Source organism: Podarcis vaucheri, assembly GCF_965113315.1.
Source record: "Podarcis vaucheri genome assembly, chromosome: 17".
Lineage (NCBI taxonomy): Eukaryota > Metazoa > Chordata > Lepidosauria > Squamata > Lacertidae > Podarcis > Podarcis vaucheri.
Window position 1 is genome coordinate 4,245,399 of NC_138755.1, and position 23,783 is coordinate 4,269,181.

The following is a 23,783-nucleotide window of genomic DNA, read 5'->3' on the forward strand; positions in this document are numbered from 1 at the left end:
GGCCCCTGGGCCTGACATACCCCAGCCTCCTTCAAGGAGCCAGGTTTTGCCATGTTGTCTCTCTAGAGAAGAGAAAGCTTTGCCCAGTATGTTTCCTGTCCAGGACTGCAGGAATGTAAGAAGCAGGCAGGGATTTTTACCTTCTATGTAAAAATGCAGGAAGCAAGCTATGGCATTAGGAAGCAATAGGGCTCTTGCCGATTTAGTAGTGTAGAAGACAGAACTGAGGCAAGAGCAGCACATCATGCAGGGCTGAGGACAAGCTGCATCTGCTAAAATTCCCTCTCATGCTCCCTATTGTCACACTTTGAAGCAAGGTGTAGCTGAATGAATATCCCATCTAGTTAAGAGTGACCACATTCCAAAAGGGACAAGACTCATGTTTAGTGGGGCTTCTGGTTCAGCTCTGCCTTAATGGAGGCAGCCCCCATGACAGTGGGAGATTGTAGGCGAAGGAAAAACAAGAATGATTGAGGGTAAACCATCCTTGCAACCCCAACCCCCCAGGGACGGTGGGAACTGGCTTCACTCGCATTTGGTCTTGGTACCTGGCTCTCACTCCTGCATGGAATGCGGAGGGCAAGGAGGCGCTGAGTGCAAAAGCTCTTTGCCTGGCAAAAACACTCCAACGCTGCCATTAAGAAGCAGAGCTACTCCTGTTAATTAGTGCTTAATTGGACTAAAGTACAGGTGCATGCTAGAAGAAATGAGATCACAAACTGCAGAACAAACCAAGTGCAGACTTTAAAATTTGAATTTGAGATAAGACTTCATTCAGTGCAAAAGATGGGGGGAGGGAAGCCTACAATTTCTTTATTTAAAGTTTCCTTCTCTACAATTAGGATTCGGCAACCCTCCACTGAATGTTAGTTCAAATTATATTTGTACAAGTGAGGATGGAAGAAATTGGATTATAAATTTGGAATATAACATCAAACAGAACTGTGTGTGTAAAAATAAGGGAAAAGGGAGGGAAGCTATATTTTGCAAAAGGTTTACGATGGAAGAAGAAAAGAAGAAGAAGAGTTTGGATTTGATATCCTGCTTTATCACTACCCTAAGGAATCTCAAAGCGGTTAACAATCTCCTTTCCCTTCCTCCCCCACAACAAACACTCTGTGAGGTGAGTGAGGCTGAGAGACTTCAAAGAAGTGTGATTAGCCCAAGGTCACCCAGCAGCTGCATGTGGAGGAGCGGGGAAGCGAATCCGGTTCACCAGATTACAAGTCTACCGCTCTTAACCACTACACCACACTGGCTCTCTCAGAAACTTAGAAACTTAATTATCTATGAAGTGAACTGAATAACACTAAGAGGGCTTGGAATTTAATTTAATTGGAAGGATAACTGGCCATATATCTTCAGCTGGAAGGAAGGATGAAAGGAGTCTGTGAGCTGCCAAGGAACTGATAAGGTTCTTTATTGAGTCATCTGCAATTTGACAGACCACTCTTTTTCCCAGGCTGAGAGGGAAAATGGTGAAAACAGTTTATTTACTGGGACAGAGCAACTTTTGCATTTGTTGTTAAAGCTCTTGGTGCAAAACAACGAAGAATGAGCCAGAGCAATGGAGAAATTTCTGGATATCAGCTCCGCCCAAGGCATGATGAATAACAGCAACAATTGAGGGAAAGACATAACATCTTACAAGGACAGGAAGAAATACCATGGACGGAATAATTGCCACACACAGGATGAGCAAGAATATAGTTTGAGTTGAGGTCCAGTTCCGAGGGCCTTCTGGTGGATCCCTCCCTGCGAGAAGTGAGGTTACAGGGAACCAGGCAGAGGGCCTTCTCAGTAGTGGTGCCCATCTTGTGGAACGCCCTCCCATCTACCTGACGTTTAGAAGACATCTGAAGGCAGCCCTGTTTAAGGAAGTTTTTAATGTTTGATGTTTTATCGTGTTTTTAATATTCTGTTTGGAACCACCCAGAGTGGCTGGGGAGACCCAGCCAGATGGGTGGAGTATAAATAATAAATTGTTGTTGTTGTTGTTGTTGTTGTTGTTATTCCTCACTTGAAGCTTTATAAATCATTTAATGTTTCAACACAAATAGAAGTTGTTAATATTGTAGTTGTTGTATAAGAGATTATTATTATGAAACTAATAAGATTTTGGAACACAGAATTAAAGATTATGAAATCATCAAACCTAGCACACGGGGAGCAACATTAACTAAATTATTTAATTCAGTATTAGAATGATTGGTATTAACATTTGTATCATAAATTGGTATTGTTATACTGGCCTATAACTGAAAACTAATAAAAAATTATTATATATAAAAAAGACTCACGTTCAGTGGGACAGTTGGGTAATTTTGCACTCTGGACTTAATGGTCTTACAGAACCTCCTGTCCCCACCTCTTTAGTTGGTGATTTGTGCATTATTTCACTTGCTTCAAATCGTGGTAAGCCAACCCTGCTGCCTGGGGTGGCAGCGGCGACTCATACTCATTTGTAGGAGGGAAGTTGCCTTCCACTGAGTCAGACCCTTGGTTCATCTAGTTCAGTATTGTCCGCACTGACTGGCAGCTGCTCTCCAGGATTTCAGGCAGGGGTCTCTCCCAGCCATACGTGGATATGCCAGTGGGCCTTGAACCCGGGACCTTCTGCATGGAAAGCAGATGCTCTACCAATGAACTGTGGACCTTCCCCGTTCTGCCTAGTGGTGCCCTTGTGCTGGCAACACTATTGCTGAAGCTCCTTTCAAAATTCAGAGAAAACTCTATTGGTGCTGCACTTCCTGAATGCTGCCTAACTTCGGAGCTTTTAGAGAGACGAGAACCAGTTGCCAGCATTTAGAAATGACCACAACCCTTGTGCGTTCAGAAGCAGCCCACCATGCACCAGTTTAGGAAGCGACGCTTTTCCCGGCATGAAGGAGTGATGATGGGGAAAGCATCGCCTTTTTGATTTCTTCTTGTCCTACCGTCATTGAAGACCACATTTGTGCAAGCAAATGTCAGTCTAAAACTGGCATTTATTTAAAGTGCAGAGAGAACACAAATGGAAAGGGGTGGGTGTTTGCCAGGTCAGTTTGCTACATGCTTTTAAAACGACCAACAAAGTGAGCCATGGCTTCTCTTGCCTGTTCCTTCTCTCGTCCTTTTGCCCTCCATCCGTCTCCCCTTGGTCTAGCAAGCAAGGTACCAGGTGCACAGCACAGCAGGGAGGAGAGCACACAAGGGTGTGGAAGGAATGGCGTAAAGGCACAGAGAGACCCTCCAGGTTGCAACCTGGCAACCACATACTATAAAGGCAGAAGAACAGGCAGGGGGAAGAGCGCTTGCAGCAAGAGAGAGATCGAGAGAGACATCTACAGCTCTCAGCCAGCACAAACACAGCTTACATAACCAGCGAGCTCGTCCAAGCAGGAAGATGCATTTTCACACATGTGGTTTCAAGTAGCAAGGGCAGTAGTCTGCAAGGGGCCAGGAGTGCTCATTCAGATTACAAATGCCTCCCTTCAACTTTGCATTATATGTTCACAACTGGGCATTTTCACATATCAGGTGTAGGGCTTAACTCTTAAGAGGCAAAGGCTGCAGGTGGGAGCTTGTAGGGTAAATCACTCCTCCATTTTAGAAGGGAAGAAAACTCCATGCAGAAAACTAGGGTGGCATACACAGCATGCATTTCCCCACAAAGAATCCTGGGAACTGTAGTTTACCCCTCACAAAGCTACAATTCCAAGAACCCTTAAAATAGGATGTTGTAAACAAAATCTACCCTTATTCCCTTATGGGGGACACAAGAGCCCTTATAGAGTCCTTTGCAGGTTCTTCGTCGGTAGGATAAAATAACAGAGGCCAACCAGCGAATATTGATAAGCAAAGCAGTTAGTAAGCCTGATCTTTATTGAACTGTTGCAACAGGGTGCTCCCCTCACACACAGGAGAGAGGAGGAGGACCCAGAACAAAGGTGTGCCTGCCCTTATACAGACATTTTAAATTCCCTGCCCTGGAGCTCAAGACCACCCCTCCACACATCATACCTACATCACAGAAAAGGTGGTCTACAACAGAAATTTGAAAGTTGTTGTTTTTCCTGTCTGCCAGGTTATCTGATAATGCCTTATCTGATTGCCTTTCCTGGTAGTCTGCCCATTCCTTTGAGATGGTGATTACCCAATTCCTGAGACAATGGGAAGGTTCCCTCACCCCCTCCCTCCTTGCAGAGAAAACATTTGGTCAGTTTGGGAGTGAAAATGGTTTCAGGGCGGTCTTCCTGTGCTGCTCCAGACATGTGGTCCACATATCTATGTACGTGCTTGGTTGGTACATTTATGAACATTTATTATATATATAAGACCTTAAACTTTTTATTACAGGATTCTTTGGGGGAAGTCACATGTTTTAAATGCATGCTGTCTACACAGCCCAGGTGTCAGGGGAAAAAATGATTCTAGCTTAGCCTTCTCCCCACCTTGCTCATTTTCTATGTGAGGGGTTTTGGTTTGCAAGGTCATGCAATCAAATGCTTACCTACCTGTGTCTGAAGTAGTACAACACAGAGGCAGGTCTACCACCTCTGCGAGGCATCAGCATCTCCGAAGGGGAGGATTGGCAGCGCTGAGTCTCTTTTAATGTAGAGTTTGGCTCTTGCTCAGTTTTTGCTCAAAAATCAGATTGCCATGCACATTCAAAACTTGCATTCAGAATTTCCTCCCTTCAGTTCTGCACAGGAGCAGCTCCAGCTCCAGCTGCTGCTTAGTGGGCAGGTGGGGGGGGTGGTCTGAATTTTCTGCAATTCAGTGGTGGGAAGATGACACCATACAACTGTCTTGGCCTCCTGGACTCCGAAAGCACCCAAAGCTAAACTACTGTGCTGAAAGCAGAGAATCTGCTCGAAGTAAACCGCAGGCTTCAGCTTTGCTTTTGGAGTCAATTATAAATATTCCCTCCAATAATATACAAAGAATTCTTTTTTAAAAACTTTGCTTTAAGCAGCAAGAATAGCACTTTTAGAAGTGTCACGTGACTCCCAAATTTGTCACATATATTTTGGCTCAATTTAGCCCCCTCTCCTGATGAAGTTATTTCTGGTTTGTGCAACAAGGTACTTGGCTTTCTGAGGTTTGCTGGGTCTTGAGTAGGGGGAGGGGAGAGGTTCGTCAGTTTTGCATTTAAAGGCAAACTTACAAAAATCACACTTTCCACAACAATGTGCAAATTGTTGACAGAGAGACTTCTTTCCATAGTTGCTCTTATTTGAATTTTGAAATGTAGTTATCTAGTTAAGCAATGTGTACAAAAATGCAATTGCTAGTGTTCCTAAAAATGCATATATTTAATGAAAATAACAAAAATGTGTGTGATGCTAGGGATAATTACAAACAATGTGTGCATTAGGAGAAATTCAACTAAAATGCAGATTTTTTTTAAAGGGCTTAGCAAAAAATAATTGCAAACTGATGTGGAAATGTGGAGAACTGAATTTAAGAATGGAAAAACGAGAAACCAACATTGAGATTTGCCTATTCCTAGTCCAAAAGCAAGGGACTCGTTGGTCAGTGGCTTAATTCGAGGCTGCAGTTCTAAATCCCTTGCTAGTCGGCTCCATGGGCATAGCCAGGGGGGTGCAGCTGTCCCCCCTAAATCAAGTAAATAAATAAAAATACTTAACTGACCAATTGCATCATAGTTAACTCGGTTTTGCACCCCCACCAACATAAAATCTGCCCCCCCCAAAAAAAAAAAATCCTGGCTACGCCCATGATCAGCTCCATTGAAAACACTGGGGCTTACTTCCATGTAAACATGCATAAGATTGGGCTGTGAATCATTCTTCTGCTCCTCTCTGACATCTTCCCTCTTCTTCTGGTTACGTAGGAGGAAGCTGCTGGAGTGTTAGGTAGGATTACTCACTGCTGCTAATTTGCAGGCATTCTTCAGCCATTCCTCCAAATGGTCTGCTCCTTAACAGGTTGTTGTATTATAGAGCTGATGTAACACGAGTGCCAAACAAAGCAAACAGAGAAGTCTCCACTTCATATCTCACCTGGGCCATGAACTTCCTGGATCAGCTTAGCCAAGCTGCTTTCCTTGTCTTAGCTTGTCCCTCATCTGTAACATGGAAGATGGCAACTCTGACCTTTCTTTCAGAGCTCTTGTAAAGACTTCTTGCATAACGCATTGCAAAATGTGCTACACCAATGCAAAGTATAGTGTGACTGCCTCCTCCAAGCAGAAGTTGAAGGACAGAATACCTGGGTTCTTATCCACCAGCACAATGTGGATAGACTTTCTTTCTAAGGATTAGCAACAGGCAGGTGCAGGGCCAAATCCACTCCCACCATTTACCAGTGAAGAGGCAGAACTGTGGGTCTAGCTGGCAGTGACAGTGGGTGTGGACACAGGACTCATCAACAGCAGCCAGCAGGGCACGAGGAGGGGAACAGGGTTGACCCGCTCTCTGCTGTACCCTCAAAGTGACTGTCCAGCCCAGTAGAAGTAGTCCCTGACATGGGAAGCAGTAGCAGAAAGACGGGGGCTTCTAGCCTAACTATAATTCACCAGGAGCACAAACTGGGAAGTGGGAGAGACAGCGTTCAGTTCGAATGTGTGGAAGAGAACTGTTCTCATTATTTGGTAGAAACAAGTCAGGGAAATAATATGTGAAGCAGTGCCACCGATTCTGTGGCAGGGCAACATTCTAGGTAGGCATCTCTGCTTGTTTATAACCTGTGGATGGGGGAGAAGAGGCCCGGCTTCACACAGAAAGGACGACCATTCCCATACGGTGTTACAGTTTTCATTTATTGACACGTGTGGGGAGGGGAAGCATGACGGAAACAACCCCCCACCAGTTCCCACAAGAACCACAAGAACAATCTCCAGCTCTGAGCAACACGGCAAAGCAAATGTTCAGTCTGACAGGAATACAAGGGCAGGTGGTAGAGGGTGTGGAATAGAGGAGGAGGGCAACTGACCTTGCTGAACCCCCTGCTTTCCCCACCAATATCTTTTGGGGAACATTAGGGGATAGCCCATCCCCCCGCCGTGTGGGGCATCCCTGAGCTGCACCCAAAGAAGCAACTTTATTTTGGACAGGGTGCTGCAACTGTCCTAGGGAGCCCAGTTCTTCCCTGGGGAGAGGGGCAAGTAGCGACGGATCTGTGAACATAAAGCAGAGCACCTGATGAATCCAGGAGGCCTTGGCTGCTCCTGGCTGGTCCCAGCTGACTCTCTCTCTCCCTAGAATCTACCAACACCTTGTCTGACTGGCCCAACTGAAAAACAAAACACTAATCAGCAAGAGGTAAAGACAGACGTAGCATTCTCAGAGCAGGTTCTCGCCCCACAGGGCAGCGCCAGCTAAGCAACTCATGCTGCAGACGTGCCAACAAGTCAAATGCTGGATTGGCCAGTGGCTTCCTACTGCAAGGCAATGTGTCAGCCCCACATCCTTGCCCCATGCCTTGTACATGAAGCAGACCTGTCTGCCTCTTATGGTTTTGTTACTTGTGGCAGCACTGCCCATGTGCTGAGGCTTAGATGTGTCCTTCCTTCATCTTAAAAAAAGGAAACACAACCTCAACGTTTGTTTGTTTGTTTTTAAATGGCTACAAAACTGCTTCGGAATGTGGAGGTGTAAGTTGGAGATATTCTGGGTACTTGCAAATTGGTGCTCATCACAGCTGACTTCTCCCTGGTTCAAACTGAACCATGCTAAGAAAAACCCTACAGAATCCCCACCCCCCACCCCAAAATGTGCACCCTGTGACAGAAAAGTTTAAGTTAGTTTGGAGACAGTGAGGCTGCTACAAACCACCAGCATCCGTCTTTAAAATGTTACATCTGTCTTCACCGCCTGGAGCCCAATTCCCGAGCCCCCCCCCCCAATGTCTATCAAATGGCACCTCCCTGTCTCAGAATTCCTGGCAGCTGCTTTTTTACGATTTCCCGTTCCACTATTCCCACACAGCTACTGTGGGGTCCTTCTGCTCCACCGGATCTTCTCTGCTTGGCAGCTACCATGTTGTTACTCTCACGGGGAGGAGAAAGAGTCTCAAATCCATTTTGGAATCCCCCCAAGGGGTTATGGGGAAGGGTGTCTTTTTCAGCCCCTCCACCAACACAGCATTCTCTCGCCCGCCCAAAGCCATCCAGGGCTCTCGCTGGGCTCTACAGCCAACATGGAAGAAGGTGTGGTGAGTAACACAGCAGGGTTGTGAGGGCTTCACCAGCCTTAAGGGGGCGGCGGGCTTTGGTCCCAGGCAGCAGGGCAACTTCAGACCCTGCTAAAAGCAGGCTGGACAGTGGCTGACTTGACGTGACTCCTGGGCCCCTCAGGGCAGAGATGTCCCCAGAAGGGGGAGCAGGAAATGAAAGGGCACGCCCACCTCTTGGGTGAGGGTACTGGCGCAGCGTCATGGCTGTGAAGCCGCATGCAGGAGGGTAGCTCATGCAAAGGGCAGCGGCCCAGGCTCTCCAGGCACCTGCGGGTGGCAAGAAATGGGTTAAAGACAGGCCATTTCTGTGATAATAAGTCCCCGCCCTTGCAGGACTCCCAGGACACAGCAGCCCCATCTTCTGGAGCCCTGGTCCTGGATAAGACCTTCTTGCACCCACTGAGACGTCCCCTCCTTCCTTTTGCTATTTGCCCTGCAGCCTGTTTCTGTATGCTGCCCATGCCTTAGTCCCAGCACCTAGGTTTCCTTGTGCACTGTGCTTGCAATAATGAAACATGGCAGCCAGGACTAAGCTGGGTTGCTAGCAGTCCCTAGGAGCAGTCGCTCTCTGAGAGCAGCCCGCAGAGTGAGCCAAATCGCGCTCTCTCGCTCACTCCGTGTGCACAATTCAGCTGAGCTAGCCGTGCCCTAGTGGATCCCTCCTGCGCACCACTGCCACGGCCATTCCCCCCACCTCATTCCCCCCTCCCGGGCTCTAATCATGCCACAAAACCAATGAGCAGGAATCAGAAAAACCTACCTATGGGGGCAACGTACCCCTTGCAGTGGTTCTCAACCTTGGGTCCCCAGATGTTTCTGGCCTACAACTCCCATGATCCCTAGCTCTCAGGACCAGTGGCCAGGGATGGTGGGAGATGTAGGCCAAAAACATATGGGGACCCAAGGTTGAGAAAGGCTGGAGTTTTTCACAGAAGTGTAGAGTTGGAAGGGACCACGAGGGTCATCTAGTCCAACCCCCTGCAAGGCAGGAATTGCAGCTAAAGAAGCCCTGACAGTTGGCCATCACCTTAAAAACCTCCGAGGAAGGAGAGTCCACCCCCTTCTGCATGATGCCCTTCAATTCATCTCCCCTGACGCTCCGTTGCAAAACGCAGGCCAAGCAGGCAGAGAGTGGCAAGGGTGGTCTTGTGAGTATCGCTCTCGGGCTTAGTCCCTGCCTACAACTGCATAGTTTGATTACATTCCTGCCCCGCTGCTTTTAAAATAACACTGACAAAATAACCATGCTAAGAGAAGCCGCCTTTGCTTAATTTCTGCATATCCAGCGAATGGTAAGGAGTACGAGGCAGTGAGCAGAAAGAAGTGAGAGATCTGCACCCCCCCCAGCCCCCAGCAGCCCCCGGCTGGCAAAATGCTCTTCTATCACACGCACCTCTCTGGTCACCATTTCCCATGATGCGCTCCAGAAGTGGCCTCTCCAATTTCCTCGCCCTCCGCACCAGGTCCATGCTTGGTGATGTGGCGCAAGAAGGATGTGGCATTGAATGCTCGCTGTAAGAATGGAAGTGTGGAAAAGGTTGCCAGCTTAACAGAAAACTGCCCGGCCTGAAGCAGCAGCTTGGTCTGCAGAAATTAGCAGGGGAAACTCTTCTGCAGTGGTGGGAAACTTGGTAGTGGGGCCCACTCTGTAGAAAGCCCTATCGTCAGATGCCAAGGAGATAAATAACTATACAACTTTTAGAAGACATCTGAAGGCAGCCCTGTATAGGGAAGTTTTTAATGTTTGAAGTTTTCTTCTGTTATAATAAATATTATTATTATTATTATTATTATTATTATTATTATTATTATTGCAGGTCATGCTCTTAATGAGGCCCACAAGTTCATTCTGGCCATGTCACAAAAACCCCATCCTACACCTGTTATCAGGTGTGGAGCAGAGGTTTGCAGACCCTAGAACCACTTCCTTAAAATTAAGCATTGCAGAAAGAGTGCAAACCCTTCTCCACCTTGGGTTAAAGTTAAACATTACTCTTTACCTTCCATTGACTGCGAGCAAAGTTTTTCTGGATCTGCTCACACACAGAGCCATGAATATCTTTCTCCAAAGCCGTGTCCCCAGAGATCCTGAAATATATAACAGGCAGGGTAATTATCTTTCATTAAATTATTTTGCCTTGGTGTCATCACTGGTCTGGGACTGGTCTAGCTCAACTGATGCACAGCTCACTTTCTGGCCACTTCATATTCGCATGTGTGGAAATCTTGGTGCCCTGGTGTCTATGGTTTAACGTGGTACTGTACACGTATAAACTGTGAAAGAGATGGAGCAGAGCAGAAAAGTAGGATTTATCATGAGGCTTTGGTATGCAGTCTTGCTACCTATTTCATTCCAGACAGAACACTTTTCAGAGACCACATACAGTACTGAATTAAAGTACTCAATACTAGGCCTGCAGGTGGGCCTAAGCTCCATCAGAATACAGAAGGTTGTGGAATCAAAGCAATACACATATAACTACAGAACAGGGGCGCCATTTGGGGCCAGGGCCGAGGCCCCCCAAAATTTTCAAGGCCCCAGTAAGCCTCCCTATGGCTGCAACAGGCGCTGGTGAGCCTCCTCTGCCACGTGATGTCATACATGCGCCCGGCCCCCAAAAGTTGGGTGGAACCCGGCGGAAGTGTGATCTATTGTTTTCCTTCCTGTTACAATCAAATTGATCTAGTGGAGCCTCACCACTGTTTTGAAGAAAAGCAAAGCTTGGTCAGGAACATTCTGAGTGGACGAGGAAGTGCTTAACCTTCTTCCCACTGCTCTTCACTTCATATTCCCTTACCAGCTAGCCCCTCCCCAGCCCAAAATGCATTTTTAGTCCATTGGCAGAAAAGCCAGGAGAACGGAGAATTTAGGAGAAGAAAGAGCAAGGATGGAAGGGTTAGGGTGCCCCCTCCTCACTGCTGCTCTCCACACCATCTTTCCCTTTCCCAAAGGGGTGTGGGTGGGTGTTACACACACACACACACACACACACACACACACACACACACACTAAAGGGCCATTGCTGATAATATGGGAACACCAAAAATGGGAGCAGCTTGGCTCATGAAACAAAACATGGTATTGTTCTAATGCAGTATTATGTATGTATCTTTGTCTTATCTCCCAAACTCTTCTTCACCACACAATCTTCTGGGACAAACAGAAATGCCAGCAGTGGGGGAAATTATTTCCTTCCCCTTCCCACCAAGACCTTTGCAGACCCCCCCCCCCCCGGTGGGACTTACCAGGGGTGCTGCAGGGCCTGTTCACAGGTGAATCGCTTCTCAGTGTCCCGTTCTAGAAGGTGTCGGATAAAATCTTTGGCTGTGTGGAAACAAAGGGGCAAGCCTCACGATTTAATCAAAAGGTGGTTGCCTGATGTGTCTCCCTGGCAACCCAAGGGGCACATGCCCTTGGCATGGCTGCACTCGCTTTCTGGGTTGCTGAACCACCATTTTGTCGGTTAATGTGGTAGGCTGAGGAACAGTGCAGGGAGCAACAGTGATGCTGTTCCCTTTTGTTGTTGGCAATGGATAACAATTGCCAGTTATCTGAAAAGCTTACTGTTAAGATGGAGCCCTAGTTCTCAGTGACATAGTAGCTCGGCATCTACATTTTTACCACCTCAGACAGTTATTGTAATACTCTTCCATACAAACCTCTCACTCCCCACAGAAATCCACCACTTAAGGAAGAAAGATTCCACCCACGTCTTTTTCTTCAACAAGTTATATTACTGTAATTGGGTGGTGTTTTTTCAGTGTTTCATTTGTTTACAATATTACTATTTTTATTTGTTCTAACCATATAATAAACTTCAATTTAGGCTTCTGGCCAACATTACCTCCGCTTTTGAAAACTTAATCAATTTCTTAAGCATTTTGATTATGAATTATGAATTGTTTTTATTTACTATTTGGGGCAAACAGTGAGGCAAATGTATACTGTTTCCTATCCAATGTCTCTCTAATCAACAAAATTCTTCCATTTGGGGTCTCCTAATAAGTTTCTAACAAAATAAACTCATTGAAGTAAAAATTATCACGCTCCCTAAACTGGATGCAGAGGAAGGCTGGCCAAAGAAAGATGGTTTTCACGGTCTACGATCTTGCCTGAAGTAGAAAGCTTCCTCTAAAAGAGTTATCCACTGAGACATTTCCTTTATGTAGACCACCATTCTATGGACACCTCCAGCTGCCCTTTTTATTGTGCATTCATGCTCACTGGCAGGTAGGGTCACAGTTAATCCCGCTTTCAAAACCACGTGCGGCTGCAAATGTTTGGGGTGCTCACACTGCTTCATTCACAGTCAGTACATCCCCTGTGACTTTCTGCTGGGAGCAATTATTTCAAGCTCAGCTTAAAGTATTTTCATACTGCCCCACTCCCTTCTCACGCTTTTATTTTTCCTTCATAATCATTTCATTCCTGCCTTCAGTTTTCCATGTTTCTCAACAGTTCCATGTGGCATCTAGCAGCTGTCCACTGGTCCTGCCTAGCTGTCGCACCACGGCCGGGTCTGCCAGCTGCCACTGCCTTGCAATGAACCCAAAATCCACGGCAAGGCTTTGCTTTTTTGCTTGGCATGGAAACCCCTTCACCAATGCAATGCTATCTTCCTCCTCTTCATTTTCTTACTGCCCTCTTTGAAGCCTCCTGGGGGTTCCAAGTTTAATAGCACCAAGATTTATGCTGCTGCTTTTTGACTAGCTGCTGTGTTGTCATAATATATAAATAGTCTGGACTGAAACACCCACAGGACTCTTGCAGCTTTGAAGTAACAGCTCAGATCCATCTCCGTGGTGTCTCCAACGAGAGATCCTACAAGATGGCCCTCTGTCTGTCTTGTATCTAATTTCCCATAAAGACTGAAGTTAAAACATGAGGGACTGATTTATTTTGGTAAACCTCACAACAATATAAGATTGTTGTGTTATTAACATCTGGTTATTAAAACATCTGGTTTCGGGCAATACCTCCCTGGACTGAGCAGGTTGGCTCTGTTGTGTTTCTATGTAAGTTATGCTAATTATTTCTCAGTTTTCACAAATGAGTGTTTGTCCTCTTTTTGGAGGATGTGTTTTCTCTCTCTTTTTGCTTACGTATTAGTAACGACTCTATAGGTGGCCCTCCCTATGCCCCCCCCCGGCCCTCCTCCCGCTTCCGCTCACCTGACTCAGAGATATCATCCCAGTATGGAGAATCAAACTCATACTCGGCTTTCAGGATCTGGTTGAAAAGCTCAGAGTCGTTCTCATCATAGAAAGGGGGATAACCGCAAAGCCTACAGGGAGCAGCAAAAGGCACTGAATCAAAGGCCTGCAAAAGAGGCCGCTACCCGTGGTAACTTGCAAGAGGTTGTGCAGGGGAGAAGGCAGAGAAAGGTACGCACAAGATGTAGGAGATGACGCCAAGCGCCCAGGAGTCCACGGCTTTTCCGTACGGTTTCTGCTCCAAGATCTCAGGGGCTGTAGAGCACACAATGGGCAAGAGTGAGGAGAGGGCATGGTGCTTTGATGTGTGCCCCATCTTCAATTCCACCTCTTTTAGCACAACCTGCAGCCCTCCAGATGTTTCTGGACTACAACTGCCATCAGCCCCAGCCAGCATAGCCAGTCATCAGGGATGATGGGAGGTGTAGTCCAACAACATCTGGAGGGCTGCAGGTTGTGCATCCCTGCCTGACAGTGTAGCAGCACACACGTGGCCCCCCCTCCCACAAAATGTTTCTTGAAAGGTGCTGTTGTTCTTGCTACAGGGAACCAGGCAGAGGGCCTTCTCAGTAGTGGCGCCCGCCCTGTGGAACACCCTCCCATCAGATGTCAAAGAGATAAACAACTACCTGACATTTAGAAAACATTTGAAGGGAGGTTTTTCGTGTGTGATACTCTGATGTATTTTTAATCTTTGTTGGAAGCCGCCTAGAGTGGCTGGGGAAACCCAGCCAGATGGGCAGGGTACAAATCATAAATTATTATTATTATTATTATTATTATTATTATTATTATTATTATTACAGCCCCCGCTTCCTCTAACTTAGTAGAACCCTCCCATTTGTGACTACGCTCCCTCTTTTGTACAAATAACGTTACCCCTGAGTGCATATGGAATTATTTTCTCTGAGCAAACACAACCTGACCGCCACACAGTTAGAATTAAGGGGCGGAACTTCCTTCCATGACAGACAGCAGGGCTCTCCCTGCCACCCTGCCCAGATCTGAGCCCAGGCACCTCTCCGGAAATTCAGAGTAGCCTTTCACCCTGTCGGCAATATCCAAGAGCATTGCCTGCCTGTTGCCAAGTGTCATACTGGGCCTCTGTTGTCGACTGTACCTGTTCACAATGCACCCCTGTGTGCTCATGTAGCACTGTGACCCTGCACAATTAAGGGCGAGCGGCCTTAGCTAGGTCACCCCCAACCCACCCACTTCTGAATCACTCCAGTTGGGAGAATCTGAGGGATTACAAAACAGGGTTGTGTGTATGCTGACATTCTGTAGGGGCACAGAAACACCTCCAAATTTGCCACCTGGAAACCTCAGCTTTTGTCTGGTAATTAATTAAAAGGCAGCAGCATGCATACTTATGAAAAACATGCATGGAAGTGTAAACGTAATGACTGGCAAAGATTCAAAAGCCATGGGTGTGAGATTGCCAGGGGCAGTGGCGTAGCATTGTTTGCCAGCGCCTAGGGCGGGTGTGTGCGCACGCATGGCAGGCAAGTGTGGGATTGGGGTGCAGAGGGTGAAGGGCATCCTCAATGCACCTTGGCCCCCACTGCCTCTGGGCAGGCACTCGTGTGCCAGGCAGGGACGGGGCACAGGGGGCATGACAGGGATCTCTGCGAAGGGGGAGCCTTGTTCATGTCCCCACCCGATTTTGTGGCTGGGGCAACAGCACCCCTGGCACCCCACACACTACCCACTGGCCAGGGGTCATGGGTACAGCCTCCGTGCCCTGTAATTGTTGCTTGCAATATCCTCAGTGAATAGTAGCAGCAGAAAAAAGGTTACATAATTTTATATAGATTGTAGAATTCAGGTTATCATGGCTTTTTTTTCCTTTTTAGCATAGAGAATTCTTCACCTCAAGATTATGTCTATACACATGGGCAGTATTTTTGGAAGCTGTGCCAATGGAACAGTGTTTTGCTTATGTATAGTTTGTTACCTCAATCCCTCCACAAACCCCACAACATCCATACTTCAGGCATCCATCTGTATATTATCTGCCCTAGAAAGAGCAGCCAACCAGGCCATTTTTGCAGTTTGCCATAATTACATGAAGAAAGGCTAAAAGCAGATGAATTTCCCCTTTTAGTTGAAGAGGCACCCTCCATCTCACTGCTCCCACTCAGCTTACAATGCTCACCTCCCCCCGTGCCACACTCACCCACGTAGCCAGGGGTACCACAAGCTGTGGACATGATCCCATCAGCTTCAATCTTGGACAGCCCAAAGTCTGTAATCATAATCTTGGCATCTTCAAACGGAGTAGCATAGAGAAGGTTTTCAGGCTGTTTGGGGTGTAGCACAAAATTGGGTTACCTGCATATTAGTTCCATTTCTCCTTTCCCCTAAGCAACCCAACTGATGGACTGGCAGACACACCTTCCTTTCAAAGGAGCCCAGGGCAACAAACAAAATAGTAAAACATGGCTGACTGTCCATCCCACTGGCCTACTTTGGCCTGAGCCCTTTCCCTCCAAACCATGGCTAGCGGCTGGCTGCACACCAGGCATAACATCTGATGCCAGATGAGGGGCAACTGGAGACATGGCTCCCAGTGCACAGCTGGGAGCCTTAAAGTGCACTTCCAATTGTACATTGGCTAGAGAGGCTATTGTGACCACCAGTCATCTGGTGAGAGCAAACCAACTGGGATCAGTTTCACTACAAAGTTCCCTAGCCAGCCCAAACCCAGCAAAAAAACCATAGCTTGAAGTCAGTGCCCATCATCAGCTGACGGGCACTTCCTTCAAGCTCAGTGGGCTGCACTGCACTATTGAATCCCCCATGAACTCTGTAGCCAGCCAGTCCCTGAAGGGGCTATTTGCCAGCTCCTCCTGAAGGAGCATCTCCACCCCCATTGTTCTGCCCGGATGCTAAGGTCCAGCGCCAAGGGCCTTCTGGCAGTTCCCTCACTGCGAGATGCAAAGCTACAGGGAACCAGACAGAGGGCCTTCTCGGTAGTGGCGCCCGCCCTGTGGAATGCCCTCTCATTAGATGTCAAAGAGATAAACAACTCCCTGACATTTAGAAGACATCTGAAGGCAGCCCTGTTTAGGGAAGTTTTTAATGTGTGATATTTTAATGTATTTTTAATCTTTGTTGAAAGCTGCCCAGAGTGGCTGGGGAAACCCAGCCAGATGGGTGCGGTACAAATTATTATTATTATTATTATTATTATTATTATTATTATTATTATTATCTGCAAGCTTCTTTCTCCTGCTCCAGAGGTTAGGACGCAAACCAATGTATTCAAGTTACAGGAAAGGAAGAACTTTTTGATGGCAAAAGTTATTTGACAGTGGAACAGAAGGTGGTGGGCTCTCTTTCACAGGAGGTTTTTAAGCAGAGGTTGGATGGCCATCTGTCAGGGATGCTTTAGTTGAGATTCCTGCATTGCAGGGGGTTGGACTAGATGACCCTTGGGATTCCTTCCAACTCTACAATTCTATCTACAAATATTAGATTCCTCAAGCAAAAACATGAGGCAGTTGTACCAAGAGTTCAGCCAGTGGGCTTCATGGGTGAGGAGGGGTTTGAACCTCCCCCATCTAAGTCCGGTTTTTGCCACTAAACCCAACTAGCATGTGAACCAAGGACTGTCCCCACGCAACTTCTTTCTCCATCAGCTTGAGAAATAACAGAGGCCCCTCGCACCACCTGCTACTCTAACCCATTAAATGCACAACTTGCGCAGGCCTATCAAGCCAAGTGCAGTCCATCCAAGTTCTCCAAAAAACCTCCCATTTTTGCAGTTCACCCACAGGTGCAGAAAATGGTGGGGAGGAATGTGACCAGCCCGCGGGCATATGTGGCTGATGTGCTGCGTTCGGCTTGGTGGCTGACAAGTTCTGAAGGCCCCCCAGGAGTGAAAATGAATTCCTATGGAAGTGTGAGCGGCGACTGTAGCCTTTCCTCCCTCCCTGCTTTATTCATTTATTAGTAGCATTTGAATTCCACCCAATAGCCATGCTCTCTGAGCTGCTTGCAAACAATAACACTTTAAAACACAGCAAAAGGACAGAAAACGAATCAGCAGCAGAGAATAAAACAACACAGAAAATACACAACGTCACTAGCTATACACAACAGGTTTAAAACTAAGTGGATTAAAAAATTCAGTTTCAAAGCCTGAGAAGATTAAAATTTCTTCGTCTGGCACCCAAGAGACCACATGCTCACCTACCCCACACCTGACATCATGTATAGCACCCCCACTCTTGCCCCCCCAGACCATCCCAGGGCCCTCTGCTCTCACCTTGAGATCCCGATGAACAATGCCCAGATTGTGCAGGTAGTTCACTGCCTCCAGCACCTGCCGGATGAGCTGGCTGGCATCCTTTTCGGTGTAGTAGCCCCGCTCAATGATGCGGTCAAAGAGCTCTCCTCCTGTCACGCTGCAAACCAGAGACAGGTGGCTTACCTCCAGGCCCCATCTACATTTCAAGCGGGAGGCCCCTGTTCACAAAGCTGCAATTCCCTGAGTTTCTTGGGAAGAGGGATTGATTGTTAAACCACAGTAGGAATTATAGCTCTGTGTGGGAGATGGGGGGCCTCCTAACAACACTTGGCACCCTTTACAAACTACCCTTCCCAGGATTCTTCGGGGGAAGCCATGACTGCTCAAAGTAGCAATGTGGCTTTAAATGTGCAGATGGTGCCCAAATATTAAACTGCAGGTCCAGTTAACTCCCGTACATGAAATGCAAGGATTGGGAGGAAGATAAGTGATCTTGTCTTTTATATAAGGCAACAGAATGTCTTGGGCCAGCCCAGATCCAGGTGTTCTATCATCTAACTCCCCCTACAAAAATTACCTTCTGCAATAGTTTCTTTTGCAGATTTTGCCTGCCCTTCCCCAATAACAAGAGTCAAGGCTGGTATATTCTGAGACGCTTAAGCCAGCGGTGCCCAAACTTTTTTCAAAGAGGGCCAGATTTGATGAAGTGAACATGCATGAGGGCTGACCAATGTTGTTGAGCTTTTTTAAGGATTTTACCCCAAAGTTTTTTAGCTATTTTTTGCATTACTGCCACGGGGGCCAGATTAAATTGACTGGCGGGCCGGATTAGGCCCCCAAAACAGACTTTGGACATGCCTGGCTTAAGCGATCCTAATGGGCCGAGATCAGATCCTCCAACACAGCACTTCCTCTCTCCCCTTGTCAGGTCTCTTCAAAGGCCGTAACCCCTTAGCTCTCATCTGCAGCAGTACTAAATACCTGTAGCTGCACGTGCTCCATCAGCCCTTGAACTACCTAACCCAGTGTCACACCTGCCACTCCCAGCCAATTCAGAAAGGACTAGCCATCTCCAAGACACTCTGAGGACACTCCCCGACCCAGACCCAAATGAATAGCACAAGGGACTTCTACTCACAGCTGCATGGTCAGGTACAGGTGAGTGGGGCTCTCATAAATGTCCTCCAGAGCCACAATGTTCTCATGCTGAATCCTGCAGTGCCAGTGAGATTAAACAGAAACTAAGAGATGGAGGAGTGGGCATGAGACAGAAAACCCTGGATTCCCCCCCTGGCTGTGAGACAGGCTTGTGTCTAGAACATAATACAGTCAAGGGTCTACATGCCAGGCTTGAGAGTGCCGTGGTGAGTCCAGCTGGACTTGGACTGGGGAGACCCAAATTCAAATTAGGGTGGCTCAGATGCCAAAGAGGAAAGGGCTCCCCCTGAATCTTTAACATGGGTGTAGAAGAGGGAATTTCAACAGATTTAGCTTGCATGACAAGCTAGACCCTAATTCAAATCCCCACTCGGCCACAAAGTGAGTGAGGTGACCTGGGCCAGTCACTTCCTCTCAGCCTAACCCACCTGGGATGGAGTGGGGAAGGAACCTGAGCTCCTTGGAGTAAAGTTAAGAAATAAATGCAATTTATAAAAAATATTGCAACATGTTGAACCTGTGGTTAGTTGCTCAAAAACCAAGAGACCCAGTGCATAGGAAATGCTCGGGGGCGGGGGTGGTTAAAAGTCTAACGGAAAGCCACATTCTCTGACCCAAAAGTGGGATCCTAGATCCCCAATCCCAGATCTGTAGGGACTGGACTTCGCTCACTCAGGGAAAGGTTCTCTGTACACGCTTTGAGGAACATAATAAAACTAGCAATATTACCATTGTTTGAACAGAGTTGAACCCCAGTAATGAAAGCAGATTCTGAGGATGCATTTTGTATTCCAGAAGGAACATGAATATATCTAGGTATCTATCTCTACACACACATACACACAGTTACTTACTTTTTGAGAACAGCGATTTCATTCTCCACTGCTGCTTCTTTGCCCCGCAGAGCTTTCTTGGGAATACATTTGAGAGCTACAAGGCGTTGGGATCCATGCTCCTGTGCCAAGACCACCTCTGAAAAGGCCCCTCTGTCAGAAAAGGGCAGCAGGAGGATCAGAGAGAGGCAGAATAAACCCACCTGTCTGCATACACACGCACATGTGCACCTCCCTCAATGCCACAGAGCTGTTTTCCCATGTGGCACGCTTTACTCTAAAAAGGTGTTCCTCATAAAAACATAAAATCCAGAGTCTAAATTTACCTAACTGCACCACTGGCTATAATATTTTCAGTAAAGATGCAGGCAGCCATTATGGTCTGGCCAGGGATGGTGGGATAATCAAAACAGCTGCAGTAGCCCTTGACAACACAATCCTACAGGCATGTTTACCCAGAAGTGAGTTTCACTGAGTTGGCTCAGCGAGACTTATTCCCAGGAAAGTGGCTATAGGATTCCAGCCTAAAAGATGCAAAATAGCGAATCAGCTTTTAAATGTCACAGATTGTCTCTCTCACTTTCTCACAGGAAGCCCTTAACATTCGTTTGTTCCCAGTCCAAAAAAACCCCTCAGCTTGCATCGTACTGGTGCTGGGAACAACAGCAAAAACAGTTAAGAATTTCACTACTAAGTTAAATCAGATGTGGGTTCCTTTTAATAGGGCAAATGACCCAAGTGTTACCACAATGCACAAGGGGAACAACTTTTTGAGAGTTACTGCAAGTGCTCACAGCGGGATCCTGCTTCTTCATCACATGGGGAACAGATTTGCACAGCTCTGTTTACTGCTTGACATTTCATGATCTTTTTTTATTATTATTTTTTTTTATAATAATTTTTATTACATTTTTTCCAAATTACAGAAAGAACAAAAGGAAAAGCAGAATAAAAGAAAAAAAAGAAAAAAGAACAGAAAATCACCATTTCAACAACTTATTTCAAATTTCCATTGGACTTCCCCACATCTCCCACATAATGCATTCTTGATAATAAAGTTATCAGCAAATTATACCCTTATTTCATGTGTTTCTTTATATTTTCAGTTGCAATTTAAGTTTAAATCTCTTATTCTCCATTTACTCTAAAGATATAACATAATGTCATTTTTACCCATTTAAACTTTGATTCTTTCATGAATGTTATCAATTTCATAAATAATTAAATTTCATTGCTGGGGCTAACGTTCCAAATCATACGGCGTCTTATGTTTCATACAACTTATAATACTTTTGCAAATAGTCTTTAAATTTTTTCCAGTCCTCCTCCATTGCCTCTTCTCCCAAGTTCCCTCCCTCTTCTCATGATCTGATGGTCCTTGGATAAATGTGTGAGCTGCCTCCAGCGAAAAGGTTTCTAAACTGACATCTAGCAACATGCCAGTTCCCTCGCAATCACTGGATGCTACAGAGAAAACAGCTGTGTGGACCCAGGCCTGCAGCTTCCCCTGCTCAGGCAGAATAAGTGTTTTTTTGTGGAGTGGTGGGCAGGGGGTGAGTTGAGTCATGTTCCAGATTACATGCCTCTCCTGAAATGGCACCTATTTCTACCCCATTCTATTCCACATTCTAACCACACTGAAAACCCCAAAAGTGGGGAGGGAGAGAGATTTGTACACTCAGTTAGGGAAGAGTTAACTTTGTGGCTGCTCTCACTCCCCCCCCCTTCCGATTCCCTGGACTCTTGGTCTATTATTGTCCCATACACACGTCAGACATGTGTGAGAGCCCCCCCCCCAGTTCAGCCAATAGGATGACAGCATGCAAATGAAGTGCATCAGGCTGCGCCATTCCTGGGGTGTCTCTGCAGAAAGAGACACCCTGCAGTGGGGAGCAGGTGCCCAACTGCAGGAGCAGCAGAGGAGATGGGGCAGGACCAGGGGGCTAAGAGAAGGGCAGGTGGAGAGTGGAGGATGGAGGGAGGCATCATGTTGGGCTTGGAACTAGGAAGGTAAGGTGTGAGCTGCCAGCATAGCACACAGCCGCCCCTATCACCTTCCCTGCCCAGTGGTGCCATCAGGACAGGGTTTTGGGGCGGCCCTGCAGGGCTCCGCTCAGCAGAATGACAGCAGGGTGCCCAAACACAGCAGAGCTGCCTTTAAAAATTCCTAAATAAGTGGTCTGCCTTACCCATCCTAATAGCTCCACCCTTAAGACCATGAGGTCTGAAATCTAAAATTACCTAAGGGCACCACAACCCATGGGAAAGGCTAATTTTGCTTATGTTGACAATGTTTAAAATGAGTACTGATTTGTCAACTGAAGTTAAGGAGAAGGGCTTTGAGGAATGGCAGAGCAAAACCAAAGTTTATCCCCATGAGAGAAGCCCTGTAGGTTCAGATCAGTTGGCCAGGGATTGAGCTGGGAGCAGAGGGAGAAAATGATGTTAAGGTGGGTGGGAGGAAGAGAGGATGTTACTTTGCCATCTGGGGCTGATGGGATTTGTGGTCCAAAAGTTCTGGAGGGCACCAGGTTAAGGAAGTCTGCTGTGGCAGCAGAGAAGGGGCAGCCCAGAACATGGGAAGCAAAAGGGGGCTTTAAAATCAAGGAATGACGAACGCCAGGAAGCCTCAGTTCCCAAGTGGGTGTCGTTGGCAGGACCCACATGGCACAGAGTGCCCCACACAGGTCTTCCATTAGCCGTTGTCGGTTCACTCACGTGCCCAGCTTCTCTTTGATGTCGTAGACGCTGGTGATGTCCTCGACCTTTTTCTTCCAGCCTTTCCCGAGCGGCATTGCGGACGGCTTCAGACGGGCAGCGCAGGAATAGCTAGGCCCAGAGATGTCGGAAGGAACACACACACAAAACAGATCACTGAAATGGGGTCAGCTCATTCCCACGGCTTCTTCGGCCGGAAACTTCAGAGATCATTCCTCTGTCATGAGATATAAAACATTTGTCGAATGTAGAGCCCAGTGCAGAGCCAGGTCAAGACACTTTGATGCCTGTGGCAGAAAATCCAAACAGCTCCCCTGCTCCAAATGCAGATGTATTAATTTGGCTATGATCCACTCAGAAGTTCTCTGTTCGAGCTTTTCTGAAATGAACGAGATGGGAGGTCTCCCAGGCGACACTGGGCACTTGGGATCCCTGGAAGAGAACCAGCTGCCTCCCACTCTGCCATCCTGAATGGTGCCCAAAATCCGCTGCTGGCCCTACCATTAGACAAAGCAAAGCAGCCATCTCAAGCAGCTGGTTTGGGGTATCATGAAAGGGCAGAAAATTGTTATTTTGTTCTAATTAATTTAATTGATTTGCGTATTTCTACTGTCGAGGGAAGAAACAAGCACTTGTGAGATTTTCTCCCTCAGGTGCAAAAATAGTTTGCCTTGGGTCCAGGGGTGTAGGAAGGCAGTATGCCCCAGGTGTCATCCCAGGGTGTGTGTGACAAAATCCCCCCTGGGCGGATCACCCCATGGCATATGCACCACTCCAGGTGCCTGAGCGGCTAGCTCCGCCGCTGCTTGGGTCCTATATGCATCTTGGCTTATGGGGGGGGGGTGCCACTTGCTGCTTTGCCTCATTCAGCAAAACGTTTTGGTCCAACCTGATTAGCAGCAGTTTCTGGGTCCCATCATGCTTAGCCCTGACCTGGTGCCAGGCATGGAATCCACGGGGGAATCATAGAACTGTAGAGTTGGAAGGGATCCCGAGGGTCATCTAGTCTAACCCCCTTGAGGGGCCCTCTAGGTTGATACATAGGGAAGAATTTCTGGAAATGTCAAAAGAGGAGTCACACACACACACACACCACTCCTCAAGAGTGCAAGCAGTTTTGGGTCCAAGCGGAAGAGCAACAGCACAGTATGCATCTATGGAGTAAGTAAGGGGTCTGCATAAGTAATCCCTGATATTCCTTCACTCCTGACAGTTGGGGTTAGGGCTGGTTTAGGAGGCCAGAGTATATAGATAGGGGGCTCATGTGTCCTACTTTACAGAAGACCATCCCCTATTTGAAAAGCTTTCAGAGAACATGCCTCTGTATTTGAAGGTGTCCTCCACTTGAACAGTTTTAAAGATAAAGAGCCCTTAGAAGAGAGAGTAGGGAGAGGGCCTTGAAGTTGTCCATCTGCAGCACCTG

General features: G+C 47.0%; 1 protein-coding gene across 1 annotated transcript; it reads right to left on the reverse strand.

The window, feature by feature from the left end:
• Positions 1-6,745: 6,745 nt before the first annotated feature.
• Positions 6,746-22,495, reverse strand: PNCK (pregnancy up-regulated nonubiquitous CaM kinase). The gene is made up of 11 exons (XM_082205630.1): positions 22,361-22,495; positions 19,664-19,795; positions 18,790-18,864; positions 17,670-17,808; positions 15,576-15,699; positions 13,576-13,651; positions 13,355-13,467; positions 11,429-11,507; positions 10,182-10,269; positions 9,575-9,693; positions 6,746-8,448 (listed from the first exon to the last, which is right to left on the reverse strand). The coding sequence occupies exons 1-10, from the start codon at positions 22,435-22,437 to the stop codon at positions 9,583-9,585; spliced, it is 1,014 nt and encodes a 337-aa protein (XP_082061756.1). The 5' UTR covers positions 22,438-22,495; the 3' UTR covers positions 6,746-8,448; positions 9,575-9,582.
• Positions 22,496-23,783: the final 1,288 nt, after the last annotated feature.

Bases quoted from the DNA above. Each gene is read 5' to 3' on its own strand.
- PNCK (XM_082205630.1), bottom strand. From the start codon at position 22,437: ATGCCGCTCGGGAAAGGCTGGAAGAAAAAGGTCGAGGACATCACCAGC. The intron at 19,796-22,360 runs GTGAGTGAACCG...CTTTTCTGACAG, and splicing joins ATCAAAGAGAAGCTGGGCAC to AGGGGCCTTTTCAGAGGTGG. The intron at 13,468-13,575 runs GTGCGTACCTTT...TGCTCCCTGTAG, and splicing joins GGCGTCATCTCCTACATCTT to GCTTTGCGGTTATCCCCCTT.